This window comes from Hetaerina americana, unplaced genomic scaffold, assembly GCF_022747635.1.
Source record: "Hetaerina americana unplaced genomic scaffold, ioHetAmer1.1.p SCAF_9, whole genome shotgun sequence".
Taxonomy (NCBI): Eukaryota; Metazoa; Arthropoda; class Insecta; order Odonata; family Calopterygidae; genus Hetaerina; species Hetaerina americana.
This window is the reverse complement of record NW_027287538.1, coordinates 33,059,460-33,084,704: the sequence shown is the minus strand read 5'-3', so window position 1 is coordinate 33,084,704 and position 25,245 is coordinate 33,059,460. Positions and strand designations below refer to the sequence as shown.

The window sequence follows — 25,245 nt, the reverse complement described above, 5'->3', positions numbered from 1 at the left end:
CAATTAAATATGATAAAATGTACAGAGCAGGAATACAAGTTTCTTGTTCATAATTTATTAAAACTCTTGACGAGAATGGTGATTGCAATGCTATAATACAGGATGCAGCAACATAACTTCCTTTTTTTAAAGGGGTTTGGTTTTGAAAAAAGGAAGTTACTCTGCTGCACCCTGTGCTTCAGTTTTTTATTACTTAAAAAAATAAAGGGGATCATAGGGGAGGGACCAGCTTAACTATGTATTTACTTGAATAAAACAACAAAAATTTACTTGAATTATTAATTGAAGAGTTCAGCAAATGAAATTTTATATTACTTTTCCCAACAATTTTTTTAATACATGACCTTATTTTGATTACCTGAGATATTTTCACGAAGAAAAAAATTTGTGGATATATTTTCTAATTTTTTAGTAAATTTGTACGAAATGTATTTCTTTTCATTTGACAACCAGATACTATATCGTTAAAATATTACTGATCCCATGCATTAGTGTTATGTAGTTTTATCAGTCTTGGAGGTTGATCTACCTATAATCACCTTTTAATCCTTTATTTGTAAGTTTTATAAAATTTGGGCAAACAAACGTTAATGCCTTCTTCGTATTTTAGCTTCATTGTCTTTTATCTTTGGCTTTGGATTTTGAAGGAACATTCTTGGCAGAAGTTTTCCTTCTGCAACAACATTTTGCCATTACATAATATAGTCCTAACAGTAGAATGATAGGTATGGACACAAGCACTGAAATAGCATCCACCATGTAGAGCTGGCACCATCCAAGTTCCAATGATGCCGGTTGTATATGCTTGGCCCCTTTGTGTCTTATGACATATTCAGTCCAAAAAGCAGCTCTCTGCAAGGGATGCTCAGGTTGGTCCATTGCTTGAGCTGACAGCAATCTCATCTTATTTTGATAGCTGTAGCAAAATACTTTCATAAGTAATAATAATTACCTCACATATATATTTACCCATATTAATGCTACTTAATCAAATTATGATAGTGCAGTATGCTCAAGGTAATAAAAAGTCTTTTTAAAAGTAAAATTATCTTTTTTACAGATTCTGATCTAATAAATTAATCTCATATGAAATTTCTTTTATGATATAAAGTCCTTGAAAGCATACATAGGTCCCTATTAAAGGAAAGCAATATTGGGTTATAAATTTTTCTAAAGAAATTTCTTATAAATAATAAACTGAGGTGAGAAAGAAAGGAACATGTAGGAAGACAGTGCCAGGATATGGACATTTTAAAATGGAATGGTGGAATTGGTGCACTTTACAACAAGGTGAAAGTCCTGTAAGGAAGTATGAGGAAGGAGGAAATATCCAAACATACAATTAAAGATATGTCAAGAAAATTATTATTTGAACCAGGGAAGATTTAAGAGTAATGGAAGGAATAAATGGAGGAACTATGTAGTAAAGAAAATAGATCAGCCAGTTTAGATGTAGAAAGAGAATATGATGTACATGAAAGTAGCTTAGTCACAGGCTTACTCAATGTCGAGACAGAAAGAATATTGAGAAAATTGAAATCAAATAAGACAGTGGTGGTAAAACATTCCCATGAAACTACTTAAAGGTTTAGTAAAACATGTTAGGAAATGCTTTTCTGGATAAATTCATTTTTGAGGAAGAAATCTGCCCAGAAGATTTTGTCTTATCAGTGTTAGTTCCTTCCCCAAAAAAAGTAAATGCAGCCTACGTGATATGTGAAAACTACAAAACAATCAGTTTTATTTCACATGCAGCTAAAGTGGTTTTTCTGTGTCATCAATAAGAGGATGGAAAGCAGGGCAAGTTAGTACTAAGGAGAAAAAAGTTTGGGTTCCAAAAGGGGAGAGGCACATGTGAAACAATTACAGTAATGAGGTCACTTGTTAAAAGGAACACAGAGTACAACTAGGATGTATTTGTATGCTTTGTAGATTATGAGAAGGCATAATGAATGAGCATTTTGCAGACTGTTGTAGACTGGAGAGATAGATGAGGAACCTGCACACCTTTCAAACTTCAGTTCGGATGGCAGTATTAGGCAAGGAACTAAAAGAGACATCAACTGGTATATGGGGGCTCGTGGTAGTCCAGGGGTCGAGCGTTGGACTACTGACTGGAAGGCCTGGGTTTGATTCCTGGGTAAACCTCTCTGGGCAACCTCAGCTCCATCCAAGCAGTGCGATTTATTGGGTACCAGATCTTCCTGGGAAACCATAGCTGGCCCAGGGAAAGGAACAGTTATGTGCTACCCCATCTGTTACACCATGGCAGAATAATGATTCTTCATGAATAATATTTTCTGCATATTAACTGGTATGAGATCTTGTGCCTGATAAATTTGATTTTAAGTCGTCCTTAATCGACTTATAATTTTTTGAATTGACTATCAAATCTATAAGGAATGCCAATAATTATTCCCAAATATTTGTAATTTGAGACTTTTTTTTAATATAAGAGCTGGAATTATGGGTAATTTTGTCAGCCAATCGGTATTAATCATTACTTGGAACCTTACAGAATCAGTGTGATAGGTTTGTGATAAGAATCAATTATACTAAAATGAAAGTAATGAGATTCTCAAGAAATAGGAAGCCTGAGGTAAACATTAATGTTGGGGATAATGAGCTGGAATGGGTAGAACAGCTCACTGGTTTAGGAAGTGTTTGGGAAGAAGATTTGAAGATTAGTAGGGGCATAATAAAACAAGAATTAGAATAAATAAATATGTTGAAATAGAATAAAAGAATAATTGTAATGGGTAAAAAGCATTTACAAAAAGACAGGAGTTAGTGAAAGACACAGATTTAAAGGTGTACAAAAAATACTCACAAAAACTTTAATTTGGATAAAAGTTTTGTAGTGCTCAGAAAGTTAGATGTTGAGGCATGGGGATAAGTCTAGATTGGAGGCTTGTAATATGCCAGTATCATGAAAAAAAAATGAAATGGATGGAAAGTGAACAAATGAAGAAGTTCTTGGCATGGTATGGGAAGGAGAAATTTCTTGTGATAAATTCAAAGAAGGCAGGATGAATGGATGCAAGAGATACTGAGAAGCAGAGGTATGTTGAAGACTGTAACAGAGGGGAGAATGCTGAGAAAGCAAGGCAAAGGGAGGAAAAGAATAGGAATCTTTTGTGAAATTAAGGGAAGTAGAAAGCAAGCAGAGCTAAAGAATAATTTATTGTGACATGTATGTACTATGAGTGATATCATCTCAGGTCTTCCACCGGGTTAGTCTCTCCATCCTCAGGGCTTCTGAAACAGAAGCCCTGAGGATGATGTCCGAGTTAATGATTGAAGCATTGGCAGATATGGGGACACTAACCTGGTGGAAGATCCGAAAGGATTTCACACCACATATATACCAGGCAAGCAAATGATCATGTACTGTGAAGTATAAGGTTTTTTTGTTATGTAAGTTTGGAATTATAAGTATGTATAATGCTATGTAATGCCAAGTCCCATCAAAAATCTATCCTACTAAGTAGAATACTGCTTATAATAGTTAAAGCTCTAAAATATAATTTCATGCATGCTAAAATTACTATTTTTTTCTTATCGCTCTTCATTTCTGCCCACTAATATGTATATGCTTCTGTCAAGTAATATTGAGTTGGTATAAAAAAGGATAAATTAATTTGATGGACTGGATTTCCCCCTCATTTACTCAATTAGCTTTTGGTATAATTTTTGTAGGAATTAGGCTAGTAAAATATTTAATGTACTTCATCTCTTTTAACCATGGGCCACATTTAGTATGCAAAGTTTGCAAATATGAGTTGAGACAATGCAGGACCTTTGTCATTCTCTAAAGTGATTACATAGCTACGCTGGCAGGTCAGAGGGCAGAGTCTTCAGAAAGAGGGAAAAGAAAGGAGGCAAAGACAAGAACATGCACATACTACTTTTCATATTACACATGGTTATCTCTTGAGCTGGATTCAATTGTTGTTAATTTTTGAACTTTAAGTTATGATTCTTTGACACAAAAGATCACTATTTTAATGCTGATTTCTGGGTCCTGAAGATGGCAGATTACAAAAAACAATAACTTGTCAGAATTTCTTTACTGAGCTAACTTAAAATAGTTTTTATAATTTCAATATATTATTTTTCATACACATCACAATTCAGAAAATAGGATTAACTGAAACATCATTAATTGGAAGTAGTTATCAAATGCGTAAGCTACTTGAATTTTCCTTCTAGATTTTGTTTCAAGTCTGCCAATTAATCTTGACTATGCAGTGCTTTTAGATTTCAAAAAAATTATCCAGTTTGAGTAAAAAATATTATCTGGAAGCATTTGCACCTTACTGGAACCAAAAGTTCTCATGAAATTAAATGAAACAGAATTGGTAAGAACTAGGTAATTGTCATTGAAAGTATCAACTTTACAACATCACCTGACAGTACCCAAAAAGGAAAATTACATTTTTTTCTCTTACCTTGCATCACCAAGAATTTCCTTGATGGCTTTCAGAAGTTTGTCTTTTGTCAATTCAGTGTAGGGTACTTGGAGACCAACTCCCAACTTTGTTACTTTCTGCATGTTTAGTTCTTGGTCACCATAAAATGGGATTCCAATCAAAGGCACACTCCTTGCCACTGCCTCTTGGAAGCTGAGCAGGCCACCATGTGTGATGAATAACTTCATATTTGGATGAGCTGGAAAGATAAAAATAAGACACGTGATCAATACAGAACTAAAATTAGTAACAAGAACCAATATTGTCATCCACTCTGCACAATAATAATCTTCTACTTTGTGAATACTTATTATTCATTCACTTTTCCATTAGTGAACCATACTTTTTAAAAAATAAATGACTGAGGTCTAGAGCTAATTCAAGGGTACTGATGGTTCATTCCTGCCCAGTGCTAATTTAGGCATAATGTTTCATGTTCATGATGAATTTTTTAGAATCATACCTCATATGAATAGTAGGGAAACATTTCAAAAGTAATGACTAACACACAATCCTGGTGGCAATTGTAATCCAGTGCCAACATTGATATGTTGAAATTTGTCATTGAGTACATTCAGTAACTGCAACGACATACATACTGGCCACAGTGCATTCCCATTCAGGAATATTAGCTTTGAAAAAAACCTTGTGGGTGGCATTGTTGCATTCATAGTTCTTATTTTCTCATTATCTCTGTTGTTATCTATTAAACAAATTTCCTCTTTTTCATAAGTGGTGACAATGGATCTTGCTAATTAGCTCCAATAATATTTGGTAGTACCAATAATTGTGTTGTTTTGGAATACATACCACAGAAATTGAAGGATAGCTCTGAGAATTCCTTTATCATTGTGTCATCATGTTAAAAGCAATAATGATTACATATGCATGCTATGTTCAGTTGAAGTAAGGAAATAATCTCTGAAACTAAGGAAAGAAAAACTAGAGCAAGTGGAAGGGTTTTGCACCTCAGGCTGCAGGATTATGTGAGGCAGAAGAAAGAATAGGGATATAGTAAGCAAAATAGTAGTAGTTTTAGGGGAGGTGATCAGAAGCTAAGGTCATTCGTGCAATTAAGGATGGATGAGAAAGGAAAGCCCATGGAGGTCACATCCTGTGGTATGAAAACTATCTGATGACCATAATTGAAGGGAGCATGGAGGGGAAGAATTGCAGAGAGAAAGGTCTTGGGTGAACTTCGCGCATCAGAAGAAAGTAATGGCAAATGTTATTGCAGGGGGTCATGAGAGAATGGAGAGATTGGCAGGAAGCAGGTCAGTTTAGGGAGCTGCTATAAACTAATCCTTGGATTGATAAATTGTGATAATAACTCACATCATGAAGATAAGGAATTACATATCTGATCATATATGTATTCCCTAGGCATTCTCTTTATCTTCCGTCATTTAAGTAGTATAAAATTATATTTAAAAGGGCAAGATTTGATGATATTTACCTGGATGAATATGTCTAAGAAACTTTTAGCCTCTTTAATAAAGAGTTGAGGGAGTGTTTCCATGAGTTGTAGAATAGTTGTGTAGGTCATAAGACCAGAGGGTTATTTTTACAGAGATATTTCACAATCATGTAATTCACAGGTAATGAGGTTCATATTTCTTAAAATCACAGTATTATTTTATCAGCCTTAATTCCATGAAATACATCAAAAAATGGTTATACAATACCCAAAATAAAAATATAGCTAATTAGGTATTTAGATGTTTCAATTATTTAAAAATTGCAAAGTTCAAGAGCTATTGGAGGTTTAAGAGACCAATTGGGAATAAGTCAGGTTTGCCTAAATATTTTCAAAAAGATAAATTGAGGAAAAGTATAGCTTGATATATTCCAAATTGACTGACTGCCTGGATTTAATTTTTTATCTTGTGTGGAGTGTAATTTCATCTTCATCCAAATTATAAATGTAATCGTATGCATTATGAAATTTCTGTACCAACTTCCTAGATTTCATGTGATTCAAAATGAAAATTCTATGTACCCAATATCCCTCCATAAAAATTATTTGCCGTGTTTTCCCATCAATTACATATGCATTATCTACACAGAAATGTTCAGATGATCGAAAAAATGACAATGCGCGTTATGTAATGAAAATTGAAACACCCAAACATAGACGTATTTTTACATACACACAACTGATATAGAAGTATTGTTACACACACTACATATAATTTTTACGCCCATATATAAATATGCGTACACAGATTCAAGGCATCTATACACGTTCAAGATAACTATGAAGCCCTGGGCGTGCGGTATCTATACAATTTATGATAACTACAAAGTTCTGGGTGCACGTTATTGATGGGAAAATATGGTATGTATACTTATATTCCCCTCTGAAATGCATAGTTATATAATATTTCCTGTCTTCCAAATGAAGCATTTGGTATATTTACCCAAGAGATCAGTTTGAGGGAGCCACTTCTCCAGCTTCACATTGGGTGGTTGCCCTGGTATTGGTCCTTCGCCCTCATATTTCATGAGAACTCGCTGCTTCAGTTCAGAGAACACTTGCATCAAGGCATCCCTTATTTGTACAGGAAAGGTTGAACTCTTCAGGTTTGATCCCATGCTAAAATATATTACACCATGTTTTGCCTCATCCATGAATTTCTGGAGGTCCTGTGAATGAATGGTGTGCCTTATAGAGAAATTTTCCATTTATGTGAAGTTTTTAATGAAATAATGCTATGGGAGACATTTCCCTTTGTGGGCATGGATGGCACAATGAGGGCTAGTGATCATGTTGAGTATTAGATTCCACAGAGGACTATTAGTATCTGGTTACAATATCAATGTGATTGAAACATTTAGGTCAGATAGGTTTTTCAACACATTCACATAAGTACTAGTTTGCTCAAGAAACTTTGAGATACATAAATCATATAATAAATGATACATTGAGAAACATGACAAAAATATGAAAATAGAAATTTTCCCTATGTTGAATCTGCAAAGTTATCCTTTTAATTTAAAAACGTATCTTTAATAGATTCTAGAATTTGAAGTATTACTTCCACTTCTTGCTGGAAACCCACCCTGTTATCAACTGAGTAGATTGCTATGCAATCTATTACAGGTTAGATTTGCTTTGAATTGTGACTTAAGTGAATTTTTATTCTGTATTACTTCTATCTATTCCTTTAAAATTTTTGCTAAGAGGCAGAAATGAATTTAAGGGGATCGCGAATGAATTAAGGAGTATGAAAATCTTTACTTTGAAGTATCATACATTATATATGTATTTCCTCCTCATCAATTGCAGAAATATTGGATTAAAAGTAGATACATCCTGAAGAGAATTGTGAGAAAATTTGACACCCCTTCATTGGGCTGAGTTTAGGACTCTATATTTGGCATGTTTTTTATTGTAAAAATGCATATTTTTTTATCTTAAATCATCTAAATGTACTTATTAAATGAGTTTTTAATTTTCCAAAGACTTAATTTTAAGCTTGAACACAGTATATATTTCCACTGTTCTTCAAGAACAATGGAAATATACATTGTGTTCTTCATTTAATGTACATCTAAATGTATTTTCAGATAGTGGAAACTTCATTGTCTCTTCTTAAAAAATTGAAATCATATGACATAAGTTATTGGCAATGAGTGAATGCCTTATTTTCCTATTGTTAATTACCTTTGGCAGTGGATTTGGAGACTTGAGATGAATACCTCCAACTTCAATCATGTTTGGAGTCAATGGACGAGGATAATTATAAGTGAAATGATTGTTGAGTAGGATCAAACTTGTTCGTTTCATTATCTCAGTAAGTGGTGGAATGTCTCCAAAATAGACTCTTGCAACCTTTTCGTGGCCAGGATATATGAAGAAATTCATGTAAAAGTTCACACCTAAAACACTCATTAAGTTGATAGTTCTTTCAACAAAGTTCATTCTGTCTGCGAAGGAGAAGAATGAATTGGGCACAAAAGAAGGAAGAGCTATGTTACCAAACATGCCATCTGTTGTTGGAAAGGATCCTGCTGGGGAAATGGTTATCACAGGAACATCATATATGTGAGCATATGGGTAGAAACATTCAGAGAAGAAATGGCTGATGAGCATTAAATCAAAATTCACACCCATTTCCTTTGGGTCCATAAGTTTCTTCATCTCAGGCATTGACAGTACATCATTGCAAATACTCGTGGTTATGTTTAGGAGTTTTACGTATGCTTCCACCATTTTCATGATGCCTATATTGCCAAATTTACTGAAATGTGGACCTACAACCTTTGACACATCAATTTGAGTATAGTTGGCTGGAGGATTCTTGATGGGATGAGGTGTGATAATGGTTAAATGATGTCCTCGGACAGCTAGTTCTTTGGTGAGAGCACTGAAGATATTATTATGACTAGCGGCAGACAGAGGGAACATTCCTAGAATCTTAGCTGATTGGATCTCATGAGTTTGGTGCAAAAGAATTACTACTGTGAAGATACATAATTGGCTGATACAGCATGCTCCTTTTCTGGCCATGGCTCTGAAAAGATAAAAAACTGGATTCAGTGGATCTAAAATTAGGAAAATAGTCATTACTGAACACTACTCATGTGCATTATATCAATATTTTGCAAAATCCTAAATTGTTGACATAAACAAAAGTATACAAAAGCTTAAGCTATAGCAAGGGATATTTTGATGTAAAAATCATTATTGGGGTATTGGGAGTAGGTTCATTTCAGGAGCCTTTGATACTTTTTGGAATTAAAATCTTGAAAGATGAAACAACCCAAAGCAGGTATCCAAAAGTTGCTGCTCCTGACCCTCAGGGGTCAGGAGCAGCAACTTTTGGATACCTGCACCGTTTAACTCTAGCTCATCTATGTCAGTAAAATTACTTTATTACAAATAAACTCATACTTAATCATTCTCCAAACTCCAATCATGCTAAATTCCTGTGTTTAGTGTAGAGATGCATGCTGAGGCAAACTGTGCTATTTAAATATAGTTTACTTGGATGTGAATTCCTGATTAAATAAATAAGTGCTTCCCAGAGCTTTACTGTTTAAATGCTTTTGCTTTTATTGTTTCTGGAGTGCTTAAAAGAAACCCAGCAAGTGAAACCTCACATCTGTCTCATAGGCATCATACTAACTGAGGTTTTAACTGCAAGGATTAAGGACGATACATTCTAATTTTTTTTAAATATATCAGTATTAAACTTTAGCCTCAAATTATTTATTGTTTTTTACTTAAGTTGTACATCCTAATTCCTACAGCAAATTGAGGTTGCTTTGTTTCCCTTTTGGCTCATTTTCCTCTTACAAAAATTCAAATAAGGAATCCACAACTTTGGCTCACACTCATGTATTCATCTTTGTAATCAATAGCTTTTCTTCAGGAGTGAGGATAATATGTACCGCACATATCTAGGAATTTAAACATAAGTTCAGATATCATAATTTTTTAGAGGCACCATTTTGGCTTTATATGATATTTAAATTTACGTAGACGTTGCAGATGGTTATGGCTCTGCATTTATCAAGTTCTATCAGATTATGTATTTTAAAATTGTAACCCTTCCTTGCTGTCTTTATGGGAAATTGCTGGGCACTGAGGAACTGCTGAAAAAGTCAGCATTAGACAGTTGTTATTTGGTTTAGTTTTGCATTACTGGTAAGAATCAATAATTAATTTTTCCCATGATTAAGATGCCATATATTGTATAGCAATAGTTTACTGCTTATCTTAATTTTAATTCAGCCTAAGGATGCCCATTAATGATTATTTTACTAACATTTCTTAGCTACATTTATGGAATCAAATATATAATTTCACCTTTATTTGCATAAGTAGACTGCAGGAAACATTTAACCTGATATAACATGAGATGTTCCTCAAAAGACCCAAGGGCATGGTAGCCTAGCGGGCCAAGTATTTGGCTGCAAATTAGAGGATTCTATGAAATTGAGTACCCCCTACATCCACAGCTTTCAGTTGTGTGATTGTGGGTATTAGAGCCTCCTGGGAAAGTGAAGCAGCACAGGGGAAGGAATTAACCTTCATACTCTGATGTGTGAAGTTGGCACACTGAGCTCTAAATCTCACTCATCAAGACAACCATACTTTTTATGCACAGGTTCCTCATTCAAGCCCAACAGTTTATAAGGCCCACTCCTGATATTGATCTGTTTAAGTTAAATAATAGGAACAGAAAATATTATATAACATTGATCATCTATCATGCATTTGGTTCAATATTTAAAAAAAGTTTCTCTTGGATGAAATTTAAAGTTTAACTTGATATTGATTTAAATTGATCCATCATTCTTCAGTCTGATGCAATAACTTCTTCCCAAGAAGTTTGTACTGCCCACAGGGAGGAGCTCTATCACGGATATGAGAAAGGGTTGAAAACGAAAACGTCTGGGTCATATCGGTTGGATAAATTGTAAACACTCCCATTTTTAATCCTTGGTTCTGTGTTGAAACACATCATGCAAAATTCGATTTAAAAGTATCGTCAAAAGATATGGTTTCGTAGAAATAAAGGGAATAGATGCAACAATAAGTTTAACGGAGTCAACTACTGATATGCGCCCAAATTCGAAAAATTTCACGGTGGGAAAATCATTCTCCTTGTGCGAGATTGGAACCTGGATCCCTCATTTTTCAGTTGAGTGTTATAGCCACTTAAGTTACCGCGGATGAGACTTATGCTTTGGTCGAAAATCGAGGCCTCCTGGATAATGATTTTTTCGAGTGTGTCATAAGGGATGTGAATAATTCATAAATCAAGAATTCCATGGATAACAATTTGCGAGCGTTTTTCTCACTGATCTCTGACTTTTTTTTTCAATCGCTGTCACAAGTCGATAGTAATTAGTGAAGATTTGCATCGATTAAGAATGTCGGGTTGAGATAATGTTTCCTAATATGTACAATTTTAATGAATGCTAACTGCTGTGGTTGGCAGCGAGGAAGCTCGATATTACGTCGAGCGACATCAGCGCGCCAAGGAGAAGGTCCCCCACACTGTAGGTTCAATGCCACGAGTTAGTTACGACATTACAAACACTTGCTGCGCTATCTCTGAGGCTGTCTTCTGCTCAGCGACATCGCCTGAGTGTAAAATATAATGCTATATTTGCCATTGTACTACAATTTCAACCATTAGAGCAAGTGTCATCGCGAGTCAGTTGCCGTATGTGTATGAGTTCCCGCCCATAATAAGGAGAGCATTAACTGGGAAAATTTTCTCGTGGATATAGTCAATAAGTTCTAAGAAGATAATTGAAAAAGCAACGAGTGATTCCAAGCTGCGCATACTTTGAAACTAGGACTTAATTTTGTGGGGGAATATTTAATGCCATTACAAAGCTGTTTGTGCGCCTTATTGACCAGTTACCTATTCCTGAGAATGGCAATAAATTTAAAGATACATAATACGAGTATTCGTAATACTCGCACTTAGCTGGAGCGGATGAACAACTACGGGTCTGAGAGTTCCCAAAGTCAATCCCACCTTGATGCTAATGCCTTTTGTTTCAACTGAAGGATAGTTTTCATGGAATTACATTGAACGTTAGCCGCTAGGGAATAACCCCTCGGAAGTAAGGTTGCGGGGTGTAATTCTTCTGCATTCGGAAGCCTTCGGTCTACGCTCATCCCTTCGATGCATGTAAAAACTTCGGGGGACACCCATGCGTCTCTCACACGACAATGATACAATTGTAAATACGGTTAGGTGGATCCTTGGCAGGCGGCCTATCCGCGCGGCAGCGTATTTAGAGGCAGCTCTCATAAAAGCGTCTGATGTATTTATGCGCGGTACAAGTACGAAGCACGCTCTGGGCGAGGTCGCTGACCTTATCGCCCCCTTCCACTCCACCGTTATGTCCCACTTGTCCCTCTTCATTCGTCGGACTGCGGACGAAACTCAAATACCATCATAAAAGGTACGACCGGTCCGAAAGAGTGAACGCTTTTGAGTTTGAAGAAGGGAGTTACGACTACAGGACATGTATTAACTGCTGGCTTAGGTTAGGCTTCCAGACGGCATCTAATAAGTAAAATTCTTAGCCTAAGTTCAATCGGGCGTGGTGGTGGAATATTACGTCATGTTTCAAGGTTCATGGTTCATAACCCAGTCGCGGTAACAGTTTACGTATTCGAATGGACTCCTTCAAATTTTTCTTCGTAGATCACGGTCATTCACTTCATGTTCCCTCGTGCCCTTAATCCTGCACGTTTGTAATGGTACTTGTAATTAGGCTCGGCGACCAACATTTGGGTTCATCGGGGGTTTGTGGCTAATTTGGTGCGGATAGGATATTCAGGGGATGGGGAATGGTGGAGGGACCAACCCAGCGTCGGAATTAATCTACTCTATTAAAGAAAGGTGCCAAGGGGTCCTCCTCTACGCTGCACGAGCTCCAATTCGGCAATTAATCCAAATTCAAGAGGATCACATATACTAGCACCATATTCTAAATGAGGCCTAACAAGCGAAAGATAAAATTTCTCTGTTACCTTTTATCACATTTCCCCTTCCTACTTTGGGAGTTCTTCACCTGCAGGATCAACGTATCGGAGAAAAAGAAATGGGAAACATTTGACTGCTGGCATATTGAGTGCCTTTCATCCCCAATCTCACATTCAGAACGTAGTCGAGGAAATGTATTCACAGTCGTATAAAATATTGTCGAATGCTCATGCAAAGGAAATTTACGAATAATACGATAGAAAATTGACTTCCTCGCTAACAAATGGCAACCTAAATGAAAAAGTAAAAGGTATGTATTATTTCACATTGCCTCGGCTACATGGAGGATGTGCTACAAGAGCTTGGGGCCTTTCGATCACGAGCAAGGCGTTAAGTTTCGTGCCATGGATAAAATTCGAAGTTCGCCGGAAGGACAAATTGTCGAAGGCCCACCGATGATTTACATATTACTTATTTCCGCCGAAAAATTTAATATAACCTGAAAGAAGGCCGAAACACAAAATGATTTGCAAACACACACCATTGTCATAAATATTTTACTACATTAACATGTCACCAACAGAATACCGAACTGCCCACAAGTTACAGAGGCTTAGTTAGTTTTATAGTTAAAATAAACTTTAGGTAGGCTTTGCGTTTAGCATTCTTTTACTACGTATACCTACCAACATAATATTTCAAACCATGATAAACTTAATTACCTGAAGTAATTGTTGTGACTGCGATTTCCGGAATCACGAATGAGTGTTTTTATAGGTTTTCTCGTTTGAAATAGCTCAAAAACACAAAATAGATTTGTATAGATAATCTGTGCGATAACCGAAAAGTCCAGAAACTATTCATGGTTTTTGACGCAATGGAAGTGGAATGCACGAGTGTGTAGAAGCAGTATAAATTATATATTTTTTAAAATTTTGTCTACCTTACAAGCCACTGCTAGGGTGTGTGGCAGGGGGTGAATACACACCAGACTAATTTTTACACGAGCATGACCCTACCGCGGTCGGAAAATGTTAAATTACACATTTACTTTAATACATTCACATTCACATTCTACAATACATCATGCATTATATTATAACAATGTTATACGACGATACAGTAGTCATGACGCACGTTTATTAACGTATTATTAACGTAGTATTAACGTTTTAGGATAGACATCCAGGTGCCAGGCAAGCAAAATTTTCTTGTGAAATTTTGTTTCCTTCTCAAAAGATTGACACGTACATGACTAGTTTGGTAGGAAGCAAAGAAATAACTCGTACTACTTCAATTTCAGTCACAAAACATACGATAACTACCAACTCCGAAACGCATGCCGTTATTATTTTGCGACGTGGCATCGTAAGTTTTGTAATTATTTTTCTCAAACCCCTGCTGCCAACCTCAACTAATTTTAAGGCAAAGAAACTTCTGCACCTTTGACTGACTCATTTCCACATATTCTCCATCACTTCCATCCCATGATTTTAAGAACGCTCTACTCCCGAGATCTTTCTTTAGGCGTCTAAATCGCTCGATTCAGGGTGGATACCATCTTGAAGGGTGTTCAAACTCGTTAGGCAGCGAGAGGGCGCAAATTTAGGCACCTATTTAGACCCCCGAACTTAGGACTCAAAAAGTGTAGCGACATAAAGCATATCCTAAAACTTTAATAAAAGACTGCCGAATGTACTGTAAAGTGAACTCAGAATTACGTGGTTTTGCAGCTTCAAACAAATATTTGCACAAGCCATCTTAAATATCATAATATTTACATTCGGACATCATCTGTTTGTTCCTTATTCTTAGCTACATGCGACTACAAGCTTAGCTACGGCTATGTTACTGCGTAGGGTGTCCAAACTCAAGCTGCCTTTTCATTGGGCGCCAAACATTCTGGCACCTAAAAGATGCTTCCTAATGCCTAACCAGTTTTGACACAGCTGAGATCATATTTACCGCAGAAATATGCGAGTTAGGTTCCGGTTGCCTCGGGGGGTTTACAGCGCATCGTGGAAGCAAATGGTCCCGTTACTCAGAGTTTCCGAAATTCCCATAATCAGAAAATTCAAGAAATACCAAGGCTAATAGTTTAGAATTAGAGCAGAAGTCGCCGTAGTTCGCTCAAGCGTAGGTTTCCAATGAAAATAAATTTGTGCTAACCCGTTTCACTTCAAATTTTCACACTGACTCTGTGCTTAAGTATTTTATATTACATTTGACATTATTTTAGAGGATTTTTATACTTGAATGCAGTTTTGAAAAACGAACCAGATAATTAAAATTGACGCTGCCGCGATTTAGTTAACTGATGAGATGATTGGCGAAAGGATTACAGTGCAACAATTCTAAAGTGTAAAAATCATTCGCCTTGACTGGGATTCGAAACCGGATCCCTCGATGTCTGGCCGAGTACATTAAGAAAGGAGGAAGAGTAGGAAAAGGATAGGTGATGGGTATGTTGAACAGAATGAAGAGAGGAGTATGCCATGGGGAATCGAAGGGGGGTATTTTTGCATTGTCGGATTGAACGCTGTGTTATCTTAGGAGAGGCATGGGAATAATTGTTGGACCGTTGCGTAGCCTGTGTCCATCCAAAACATGCCATAACCGGTAGATTACCAATAATAATAATAATAGCTTAGACCTAGTGAAAAAATGAGTGGAAGTAAGGGAAGGAATTTGGACGTAAAATTCATGAAAAAAGGATGAAAGTTAAACGCACCTGTGAAAAAGAAGTGATAATTTAAATTGTAAAACTGATCAAAACGCGAAGCAGAACGAATATAGACGTGAATCTACTACGTATGTGCTCTTGACTTATGTAAATGAACATGTAATAATTATGAGATTTATAGTGGGCTTCAGCTTTTGACAAAAATTTATATCAATAGTTTTAATTAATTTATTTTATTTTTAATCAATCTCATAATTATTATATGTTCATTTACATAAGTCGAGTGAACATGCGTCGTAGATTAACGTCTTTATTCGTTCTTCTTTCTCAAAAGTATCAGATGACAATTAATGGAATCGATTCAAAATGCGACGTCTCTTCAGTTTTTACAGGATGAAATTCTCTCCTTCAACACGAAAGACAAGGGGAAGAGGCAAGGAGACATTAATTTCAGCCGGCGACCACGCTGGAGGTCGTTTGATATCACTAGTATTCTCGCACGCCCTAGTCTGGCGAGTGTGCGCTGTCGTTGTCCTTGGCAACTTGATCAATTTCATCTTAATTCGCCCTGAGCACTAGTTCTTTGAGTGAGAAATGGATTTTAATCTTAATTCCAATATACACTAATAGCTATTTAAAATTAGTATTTAAACTTAAAGCTAATACCAAAATGCTATTTAATAATGTTTTATGGGTCATTGATTAGTTAAGTTAAAATTAATATATATTCATTTTAACTAGAGAATGAGGCATGCCATCTTTTAGGTGTCTCTACCATAACTGACACAATTGGAAGCGGAAGTTACATAACTGTCTCTGACAAAGTGAATCCTCGATCTTCTCTCTCTCGTATTGAACTATCGTTATCTACGCAGCATCACCAGCCATGATTTTTCATCGCAGAGAAACTTAGAGTACTATCACAGCAAACCTCGGTGAAAATTCGGCGATAAAATTCGTTGAAAAAACAAGTGAAATCGTATACACTTGTCAGAAAAAACGGAGCTAAGCAAGGAAGTTTAGTTTTCTGCGGAGGCTTCTGAGACTTGGGCGATGAAAGAAGATCTCAGGCGGTGGAAATGTGGTGACACGGAAGGATGCTGAAACTGAAATGAATGAGAAGGTAACAATGTACTTCGAAGAGTGATTGAAGAGAGAAATTCTTTTGAGGACTCTCACAATAAGGAGAGGGAAAGTAATTGGACATATCCTGGAGCAAGATGGATGACTAAAGACGATAATTGAAGGGCAGACGGAGGGGCAAGAATTGCAGAGGAAGGCCAAGAACGAACTATGAGAAGCAGGCGATGGAAAATGTTGTTGTAAGGAGTTATGAGGTAATGAGAAAATTGGCAGGGAATAGAATAGTAAGGAGATGAAAACGGGATAGCCGAGACCGTAAACTTGATTGGCACAAAGTTGAAAGGAGGTGGGAAAAAACAAAGTTACAAGTAAGGGGTGGGACAGGGAACACAATAGATCACTTGGATGTGGTTTTGAAAAAGTGACCCGCGTATACCTGAATCACACACTAAAAAGTCAAAATGAATAAAAAATAAAAATTAAAACAAACTTACAGCCTCTCTATCCCTAGGGTGTGTTAAGGAATAACAGCACTCCCGTAAATCACATTCACACACACACTCAGGGTTTGCAAAGATCTCTCCTGTGACAGTGACCCTCCAGTCGCACAGATGCAAGCCAAATTATAAAACAAATGTAGCGAAACAGAACGGATTTACGTGAACAAGTAATCACTCAATCACTCTGTGTTAGACCTTTGTGAATCGCATTTACACACACACTCAGGGTTTACAAGGATCCCTCATACGGCAGTGACCCGCCAATCATACAAATGAATGCCAAGTAACAATACAGATGTAACAAAATAGGACGGACTCACGTAAATAAGCAATCACTCAATCAGTTGGGTGTGTTAGACCTTTTCGAATCGTATTTACAATCACACACTCAGGGTTTACAAGGATCTCTCCTATGGCAGTAACCGGCCAATCGCACAGATGAGTACAAAGTAATAAAACAGATGCACGCACGCTTACGCTCATTCACTCAATCACTCAGGTGTGTTTTATCCTAAAACAGTGACCTTCGCGATACACAAGTACTAACTTTTTCAGGGTTTACTAGGATTCCTCCTAAGCCAGGGACCCGCCAAACATACAAACAACAAGTTCCAAAATTATTTACCTAATATTAAAATTATTTATCTGAAATAATTATACTTTATTTTCTATCATATAAATGAAAGTGGTCTCACCTCTTAGAGGTTTTAAACGCTATTAGCCCTCGCTATACATTACTGCTTTACATTCTTTTCGACTACTTTTGTTTTTCAGTAATTCACCCTCGAATCCATTCTCTCCATCACCTCGATGAAGTTATTCAGAGCTACATACAGATTCGTTTGATTGTGAGCCAGCGTAACTCTATCCACGTTAAAATATTTTGTAAAAAAACAACCACTCCTTGAGACGGATGCCGGTGGGAAATAAAATACAATTATTCGCATTTTAACCGTCCGTTTCACACGCAACATTCCTCGCCCCTAGTTTCTTACGCCATTCGGTGCCCTCGGCACTCCCAAAGGAAACCGTTTCGCTACAAGATGCCAATTTGGGCCTTTTCAAAGAGGCACGGAAAGAAAATTTGGCGTCGAGAGAAAATGATGGAAAATTTTGTGTGGCCCAGGCCTCGTAACGTTACTTTTCCACCGAATCTGAGAGGAATTTCGCCGTCTGAGGAAGATTACATTGGAGGTCATCGCTCTCCCGAAGCGTCGAGAATTGAAAATAAAAAAAAATCGAGATCGATTGGGAAAGATTTCATAATCTCTTTATCAAATCCAAAAGGCGTACATTTCAAACTTTCTACGTCACCTTTGTCATAGACTTTATTGATTATTACCTATCAAAATAGCAGGGAGAAAAAATGGTGCTGAGGATAAGTCTTCGTGCATTGGATACTTAAAGGCTCGCTCACTGAGGCTTGAGAGCATGGAGAGTACGTTGGAGTAACTCAAGGTGTAAAAGGGGTTTATACTTGTCTTGATTTCCCAGGCGCAATCCTTTTTGTTATTTGATTGACTTAAGATTTAAAATAACCAAAAGTTTGCTAAGTTTTCAAAGAACTGTGGCGAATTCTGCGACGGTTACTTGAATATCTGTCTACCTCACTACCAAAATGACCGTATTACTGTTCTATCAGGTTAAATATTTAACTATTGTTCTTTGTATTTGTATGTATGTATTGTACTATATGTTTTGTTCAAATGATGTTAAATTGTGTTTTGTGACTGGTTTAATTACCTTATTCTATGCATTATGTAAACCTGTTTCACTCCATAGGTTTCAAAACCTCATGTAACATGTATTCTGCTCCAAGGGACTTTGCTCCCAGAGCAATAAAAATTGTTTTTTGTTATTGTTAAAGAGTAGTCACCAACTAATTTGCACAGAAATACCGAGACTATCACAACATTAAAATCATTCTCCTCACCTGGGATTAGAACTCGGAACCCTTTATTTGCAAATAGATTTGTCGCCATTCCTCCACCGGGATCAAGCTAAAACAAAATTAAAGTTTTTAATGTGAACTCAGACATTTTTGATTGTACGAGTATGTGATTCACCCAAAGTAATCGATTACACTGTTGATTAGGTCGGTGGAAGGTCGTTCTTAAATTAATCAAGGCAATTTAAGGTTGTTTTTTTACTTCTTCTCTAAGATATTAATCCTCCCTCTCCTTCCCCATATTACATAATCGCCATCGCTATCATTATTATAAAAAACAAGCATCTTTTAAAATAGAAAAAACCACGTATACATGTACGTATACTTGTTGTTTGAGGAAGGATTATTTAACCACAATTGCAAATTACTCCAATTACCTGTCCCCAGAAAAGTGCACCACCATAAATGCCGTGTTTATCTTATTTTAGTGATAACAATTTTTTTCAAAAGTTGAATGAAATAAATATTTCGAAAAAATTTGATCAAGTTGATAAATGATTAAATAATTTTGAAGCCACTGTTTCATTAATGGGCATTTGAGAAATGTTTTTTTCTAATTATCAAGAATTGTTCAAACTATTTCTTAATAGCAGTGGCTGAAATAATTCAATTAATAATCTGATGTAAGGTTAACCCAGGACCCATACAATGTAAGAATAAGTAATAAAATGGCAAGCCGCCTCCCTTCCCAGCAAAAGTCATACGCGACTGAAGGACATCCTCCGGATAGCATGCCGGTCTTCTCGAAGGTGGATGATTCGAACCACTTATCAGACAACAATCTTGTATTCTTGCAATATGGATCTCGCTAACACGTGTCACGGGCGCGCTATGAGCTCATCGCGGGAGTCTTAAAAATTCAAGCTACTACTTCGAACCCTTCCACCATTTACGACGCCATGTTCTATTGTAAAAGTCTCTTATTTACTGTTTTTAAACGCTATGATTGTTATAGCTTCACACAGATTTTAACTATCGCCGAAATGTTGGAAAATACAGATGGGTAATGAAAGTTTCCCCACCTTAACCGGGCACGTATTTAGGCTTCTTTATGTAGGCTCATTTGCAATTAAGATCCTTTGAAAATGTCAAGTTTCTCTCTACTCCTTTGGGCCCCCTCTAGTGCTAGCCTAAATCGTGGAATCAAGGAATTGTTGTTTTTAAATCTAAGTATACAACACGATGTCGACGTCGATAATGTTAATTGCAATTTAAATACTGCGTAGCCTATTCCATTGGTGTGCGCAATTTTAATGGAATCGAATGAACTGATACATTGTTCCGCTACGAATAATTATCATGGTGTTACAGATACAACTGTGATGACTTTCTAACCGGTTCAAATGTCTCTAGGATAGATTAATTATTCAAGGTGCCTTGAAAATTTCATTCCTCTGCAAATGGAAAGCAGAAGTGAGCGTAGGAAAACTTGATTTACGTTTACCTCGACAAATCTCGCCTCCATTAACCGATCACCTTGACTCTTGTATCATTTCGATCTATCTGAATGTGTACGAAATCATGTACAAATATGAGTTATGTGATAGGCTAATGGGTTTTCGAACTGCCTACCGGAAAATCCAGAATGAAAATCGAAATATATCTCTGAACTTCCCAAGTTAACAGTGGTCTTATGATTTTTCTTGGTGCCTATCTTATTTGGAAAACACTGGACAAAAACAGTACGTTCCAGTAAGTTCTTCACTAAGTTCTGTTTTTTCTTTCTGTAAGATTACGCAGTCTAAACATTATTTTGTAATCTTGGTTAAGTACAAAATAGTACAAGATCATCCGTCGTAGCTGTTGATAATTAATTCATTTTTTAATTTTAAATTTGTCTATAAAGCTCTTAAAGTGGGCTCGTCTGAAATTAATGATAAAACTCTTCGTTTGAGTTGACTTAATTCACTATATTTGGGCTAATCAAATCATAGCTCATTTTTTCTCATTTGAGATTGATAGGAAAATTTCGGTAAAAGAATTGGTATGTAATTCCCCAATATTCGGTTTATCAAACGCCAAAATTTAAAATGTATGTATGGTCGTATTTAAGTATCTGTAGGTGAAGATTAAATGGACAGAAAAAACAAGGAAGTATATAGAAGAGCAGAAGAGGATAGGACCATATGGAGAACCCTACGGCAAAGAAGAAATAGATGGATTGGACACACATTAAGGCACAATGGATTGATTGGGAATACGTATAATAGAAAGAAAAATAGAAGGGAAGATTCCACGAGGAAGACCAAGAGTACATAGGACAATTTAAGAATGACGTAAAACAGAGGAGGTATCAAGGATTGAGGGCATTGACATTCAATAGAGTAGAATGGAGGGCTGCAGTAAACCAATCCTAGGATTGAAATACTGATTATGATGAGGTAATCACAGGCGTATCGAGGATTGCGAAAAGTTGAAAACGTTCGTTCAGTTAATATTCAATGGCTGCCAGGCACTTTGTCCTTCCAGAGTAAAACTATCCCATCACAAGCGCCTGCCAGCCACTGAATGCTAACGAAACACGGGGAATTTTTTCATCTTTCCCAAATTATCGGAGCGCGTCTCGGCGACTGCCTATAGATTATGGAAAATTCAAGTGCACTCTAATTGGTCACAAACTGTTTTTTGTGGCAACTGGGATATGACATAATATTCTTCCGACGATGTCATCATAGGTCGGATATCAGACCGTTCGAAAAAAATTGAATTCTCTCGCCCGAAGAATATCTAAATTTCCTTCCAGCTGACTCCGAGAATGAAAGTTGTGTATGGGGCAGACAGACATTTTCGAGATATTATACCCCATTTGATATATTAAATTTACGAAATATCTCTTTTAAAAAATCTGAGATAGAACGCGAAAAATACCCCTTTTCAATGTTTCGAAAAAAAATTAGTGAGTTACGGCTCGAATTTATACAGTATTGTTAAAGTTCATCCTTCTTGTAACGCACGAAGAAAGAATCAAAGACTTTGCGTATCCACAGGAAACGAATTCCATGTCCTGTGGAAACGCAAAGTCTTTGATTCTTTTTTCGTGCGTTACAAATGAATTTCCACGAAGTACCGGCCTCAACCATCTCTCAAAAATATTCATCCTTCTTTACATTTGATAGTACGAATATCCGAAAGTCCATAATGAATACTTCAAAATCTGTGTGATGCTCCCTTTTCAGGGCTTCGGGCATACACTTTTGTGGGATAGAACGAGTGTTGTTATTTCTTAGGGGAGGCGGCCAGCAGCTAACGTCATTATTATTCGGTATTAGTCATCTCTTGACGAAAGGTGCCAAGGGGCCACACACAGTTTATAATGCTCCATCTGACGGACGCCATGCTACACTTGAAATGCCTTCCACATTCCACCCAAGTAGGTATCGGGATACACCTGTACTGAGTGAACAAATATTGAATATTGACATTAAAGCGAGTAAGGTGGCCTGGCGTTTCTAGTACGAGTACGTCAATAATGACACGACAACAGAAATGTGCAACGTTGTCGAAGCACCCACAACTCAGCATGTAACTGGCAATACAAGCTAAAACTATGCATTAGAAAACTTCGTGGAGGTTTCAAAGCGCGCAAGTGAAAATACACTAATATTTTCGTGATTATTATTTGATTAAATATGAACAAAAATATTCTTATTGTAATTTTTCGTTCTTAATATTTGTTAGTGCGATTATCTCTAAACCCAATAATGAATGCCAAAAAATTTAATTTTGACACGCCTGATCTCCAGATTATAATTTTTGATCCGGCCACCCTCGATGTGACATACTGACACGTTGAAAGTTTAAGTAGATGACGACTGTGAACACGAGTTCGCCCCCGAGTTCGGCGCCGGTCTCTACGCGACCATGACCCAATCGTCCCACAATCGCTCGATCAATCTTGGCTAGAGTCAAAGGATGGATGAGTGTATCACATCGTGGACCCGACTTTATTGGTTGGGACGATCTGGACTGAAGCGGGCAGGCAGACAGCTAGCTTACTGACAACGAACTCAATCATCGAATTCGGAATCTCCTCGCACGAGGACAAAGGTGAAAGGATGCGTTTATTCATTTCCTTCAGTGAGAGAAAGATACGTTGGTGCTGTGATCGTAAAATTTCGATTTCAAAAACAGTTGAAGTGGCCAGCTTCCTGTAAAACTTTCGACTGATTCCATCATTGAACCCAAGATAACCCAAGATGAATTATTCAGCCCATTGTACACCTTAAGAACGAAACGGACGCATCTTTAAATAGATTTACAATGATTTCATTTTGATCTGGTACCACAACTCTCCTTATCGATGCGTTGGTATCGGGCTGAAGTCCTCACCTGAGGTTGCAGTTTCGATTCCCGCCTAAGTTAGTTTTCCTCTATCTAGGGCTTAGGTGTGGGCGATTGTTACTTTATTATCTTGATGTTAAAAAGCAAACACTTGTCTGTTTTTGGATGAATGCTAAATAATCAACTAAGCAATGTTTGTAGACCGTTAGTTTCCCCTAAAATTCTGTGAAAATTACTGAATTTTAATTCCCAATGAATAATCCAATGCAATATAGTAGAGGATAACACTTAACGAACCATAATGACTTCGATTTTGCCAAAAGTCCGCACCTGAAGTTTATCTAAATCACTCATTAACTCTTATCTTGGCACCTGATTTAATGAATCCATCCCCAATTATCTATCGTCATATCAAGATTTTCAGCAAGAATCACATCAAATATTGACGTATTCAAAATTATGTTTTAAGAAAGCCATTTGTGGCCAGCTTCAAACTTTTTGGTAGTGTTCATTTTGAATCACAAAGAAAAATAGTTTGTCTAACGTCACATCACTGCTGTTAAATATTCTATGGGTTGAATATTTGATCCCAAAGGAAAATCTAGGGGTATGATGACCCTTGTTTGGTTATTTCCTCATAATGCTTTACTTGGGTTATGCTTTTTCAAGCTGTGGGTCTTCAGATAAGCTTCGGTGGAAGACGATGCTCAAGTTTCTAATCATCCTATCTGGTAACGTAACCCAAAAATTATTATGTCTGTCTATTGTTCTCAGGGAAAGCAGATATGGAACTGTTAATTAGAACTAAAGTTTTATGGCAAAACAAATGATAAATACTGAACTTACACGCCAAGGCCACTGTGCCATAATTAGTATCAGTGCGCGCGTTTGAAAAGCGTTCCTTTCTCTTTCGTATTGGTGTGGTCTTTCTGATCGGAAGGCTTTTGCGTGCCAGAATTAAATTAAAATTTTGTTTTCTACGATTAGAAGGTAACTATTAAACATTACCACCATATTTAGATATTTTCTTAGATTGCATCATAGCGTAGCGACGGAGGGGACTCACCCTGATTCTGTTTTTGATTCGATTTAATGGGTAGCGCGTTAGTTATTTAAAGGGCACCTTGGAACTTAGGCACCCACAAACGTCCTTCCCATAAATGTATATTACACACTAAGTACAAGGGCTTGCATGACTTAAGTTTCGACCCGTTTAAAAAAATGTTTGAACATCCCAAGTATTTTGGATGCTCAGACGTTTTTATGGTAGCTATCCGGTCAAGAAAGGATGGCTGACTTAAATAACTGGGATATGATTGATGGCAGAAACATGGGTACTCACCGGAGGCTGGATGAAGGTGACAGAGGTACACTGAGGGACAAGATGAAAACAAACCCGGGAAAGAAGCGGAACAAAAATACGATTAGACATAGAAATAAGCAATGGGAAATTGTAAAGAGAACAGAACCGTAGCTTTCTTCGCCGTCACTCAGAAGAAAACAAATTCCAGTGCGGAGGAATGCACGTGTTTCAATGAAGGGAAAAGTTGCACTGTCGCAAAGCCCTTGAAGAATTTACCTCCAATAGTATGGTGACTGCGCTGACAGGAGTTAGCACGAATATAAAGGCTCTTATAAAACTTTTGGGCGAAGACACGTTAGAACGCCTTACGCAAACCGTAGAAGTCATTCACGGAACGATGGAGCGAAGCACGGGAGCGATCGGGATAACGGGAAAGGTTTGCGTCTATCTCCACTTCTTACCTCCTTGCCGTATTCCCCCTTCAGCCTTAGCGATGTTCTCCGAGCGAAGGAC

General features: G+C 36.9%; 1 protein-coding gene across 1 annotated transcript; it reads right to left on the bottom strand.

Moving 5' to 3' along the window:
- LOC139698654 (UDP-glucosyltransferase 2-like) lies at positions 1-25,245 on the bottom strand. The gene is made up of 5 exons (XM_071597512.1): positions 25,194-25,245; positions 8,140-8,989; positions 6,893-7,118; positions 4,452-4,671; positions 1-916 (listed from the first exon to the last, which is right to left on the bottom strand). The coding sequence occupies exons 2-5, from the start codon at positions 8,983-8,985 to the stop codon at positions 613-615; spliced, it is 1,596 nt and encodes a 531-aa protein (XP_071453613.1). The 5' UTR covers positions 8,986-8,989; positions 25,194-25,245; the 3' UTR covers positions 1-612.

Excerpts from the sequence above, each read along its gene's own strand:
- LOC139698654 (XM_071597512.1), bottom strand. The coding sequence starts at position 8,985 with ATGGCCAGAAAAGGAGCATGCTGTATCAGCCAATTATGTATCTTCACA. Across the intron at positions 7,119-8,139 it reads CTCCAAATCCACTGCCAAAG|GACCTCCAGAAATTCATGGA; the intron begins GTAATTAACAAT and ends ATTCATTCACAG. Across the intron at positions 4,672-6,892 it reads CCCTCAAACTGATCTCTTGG|CTCATCCAAATATGAAGTTA; the intron begins GTAAATATACCA and ends TTATCTTTCCAG.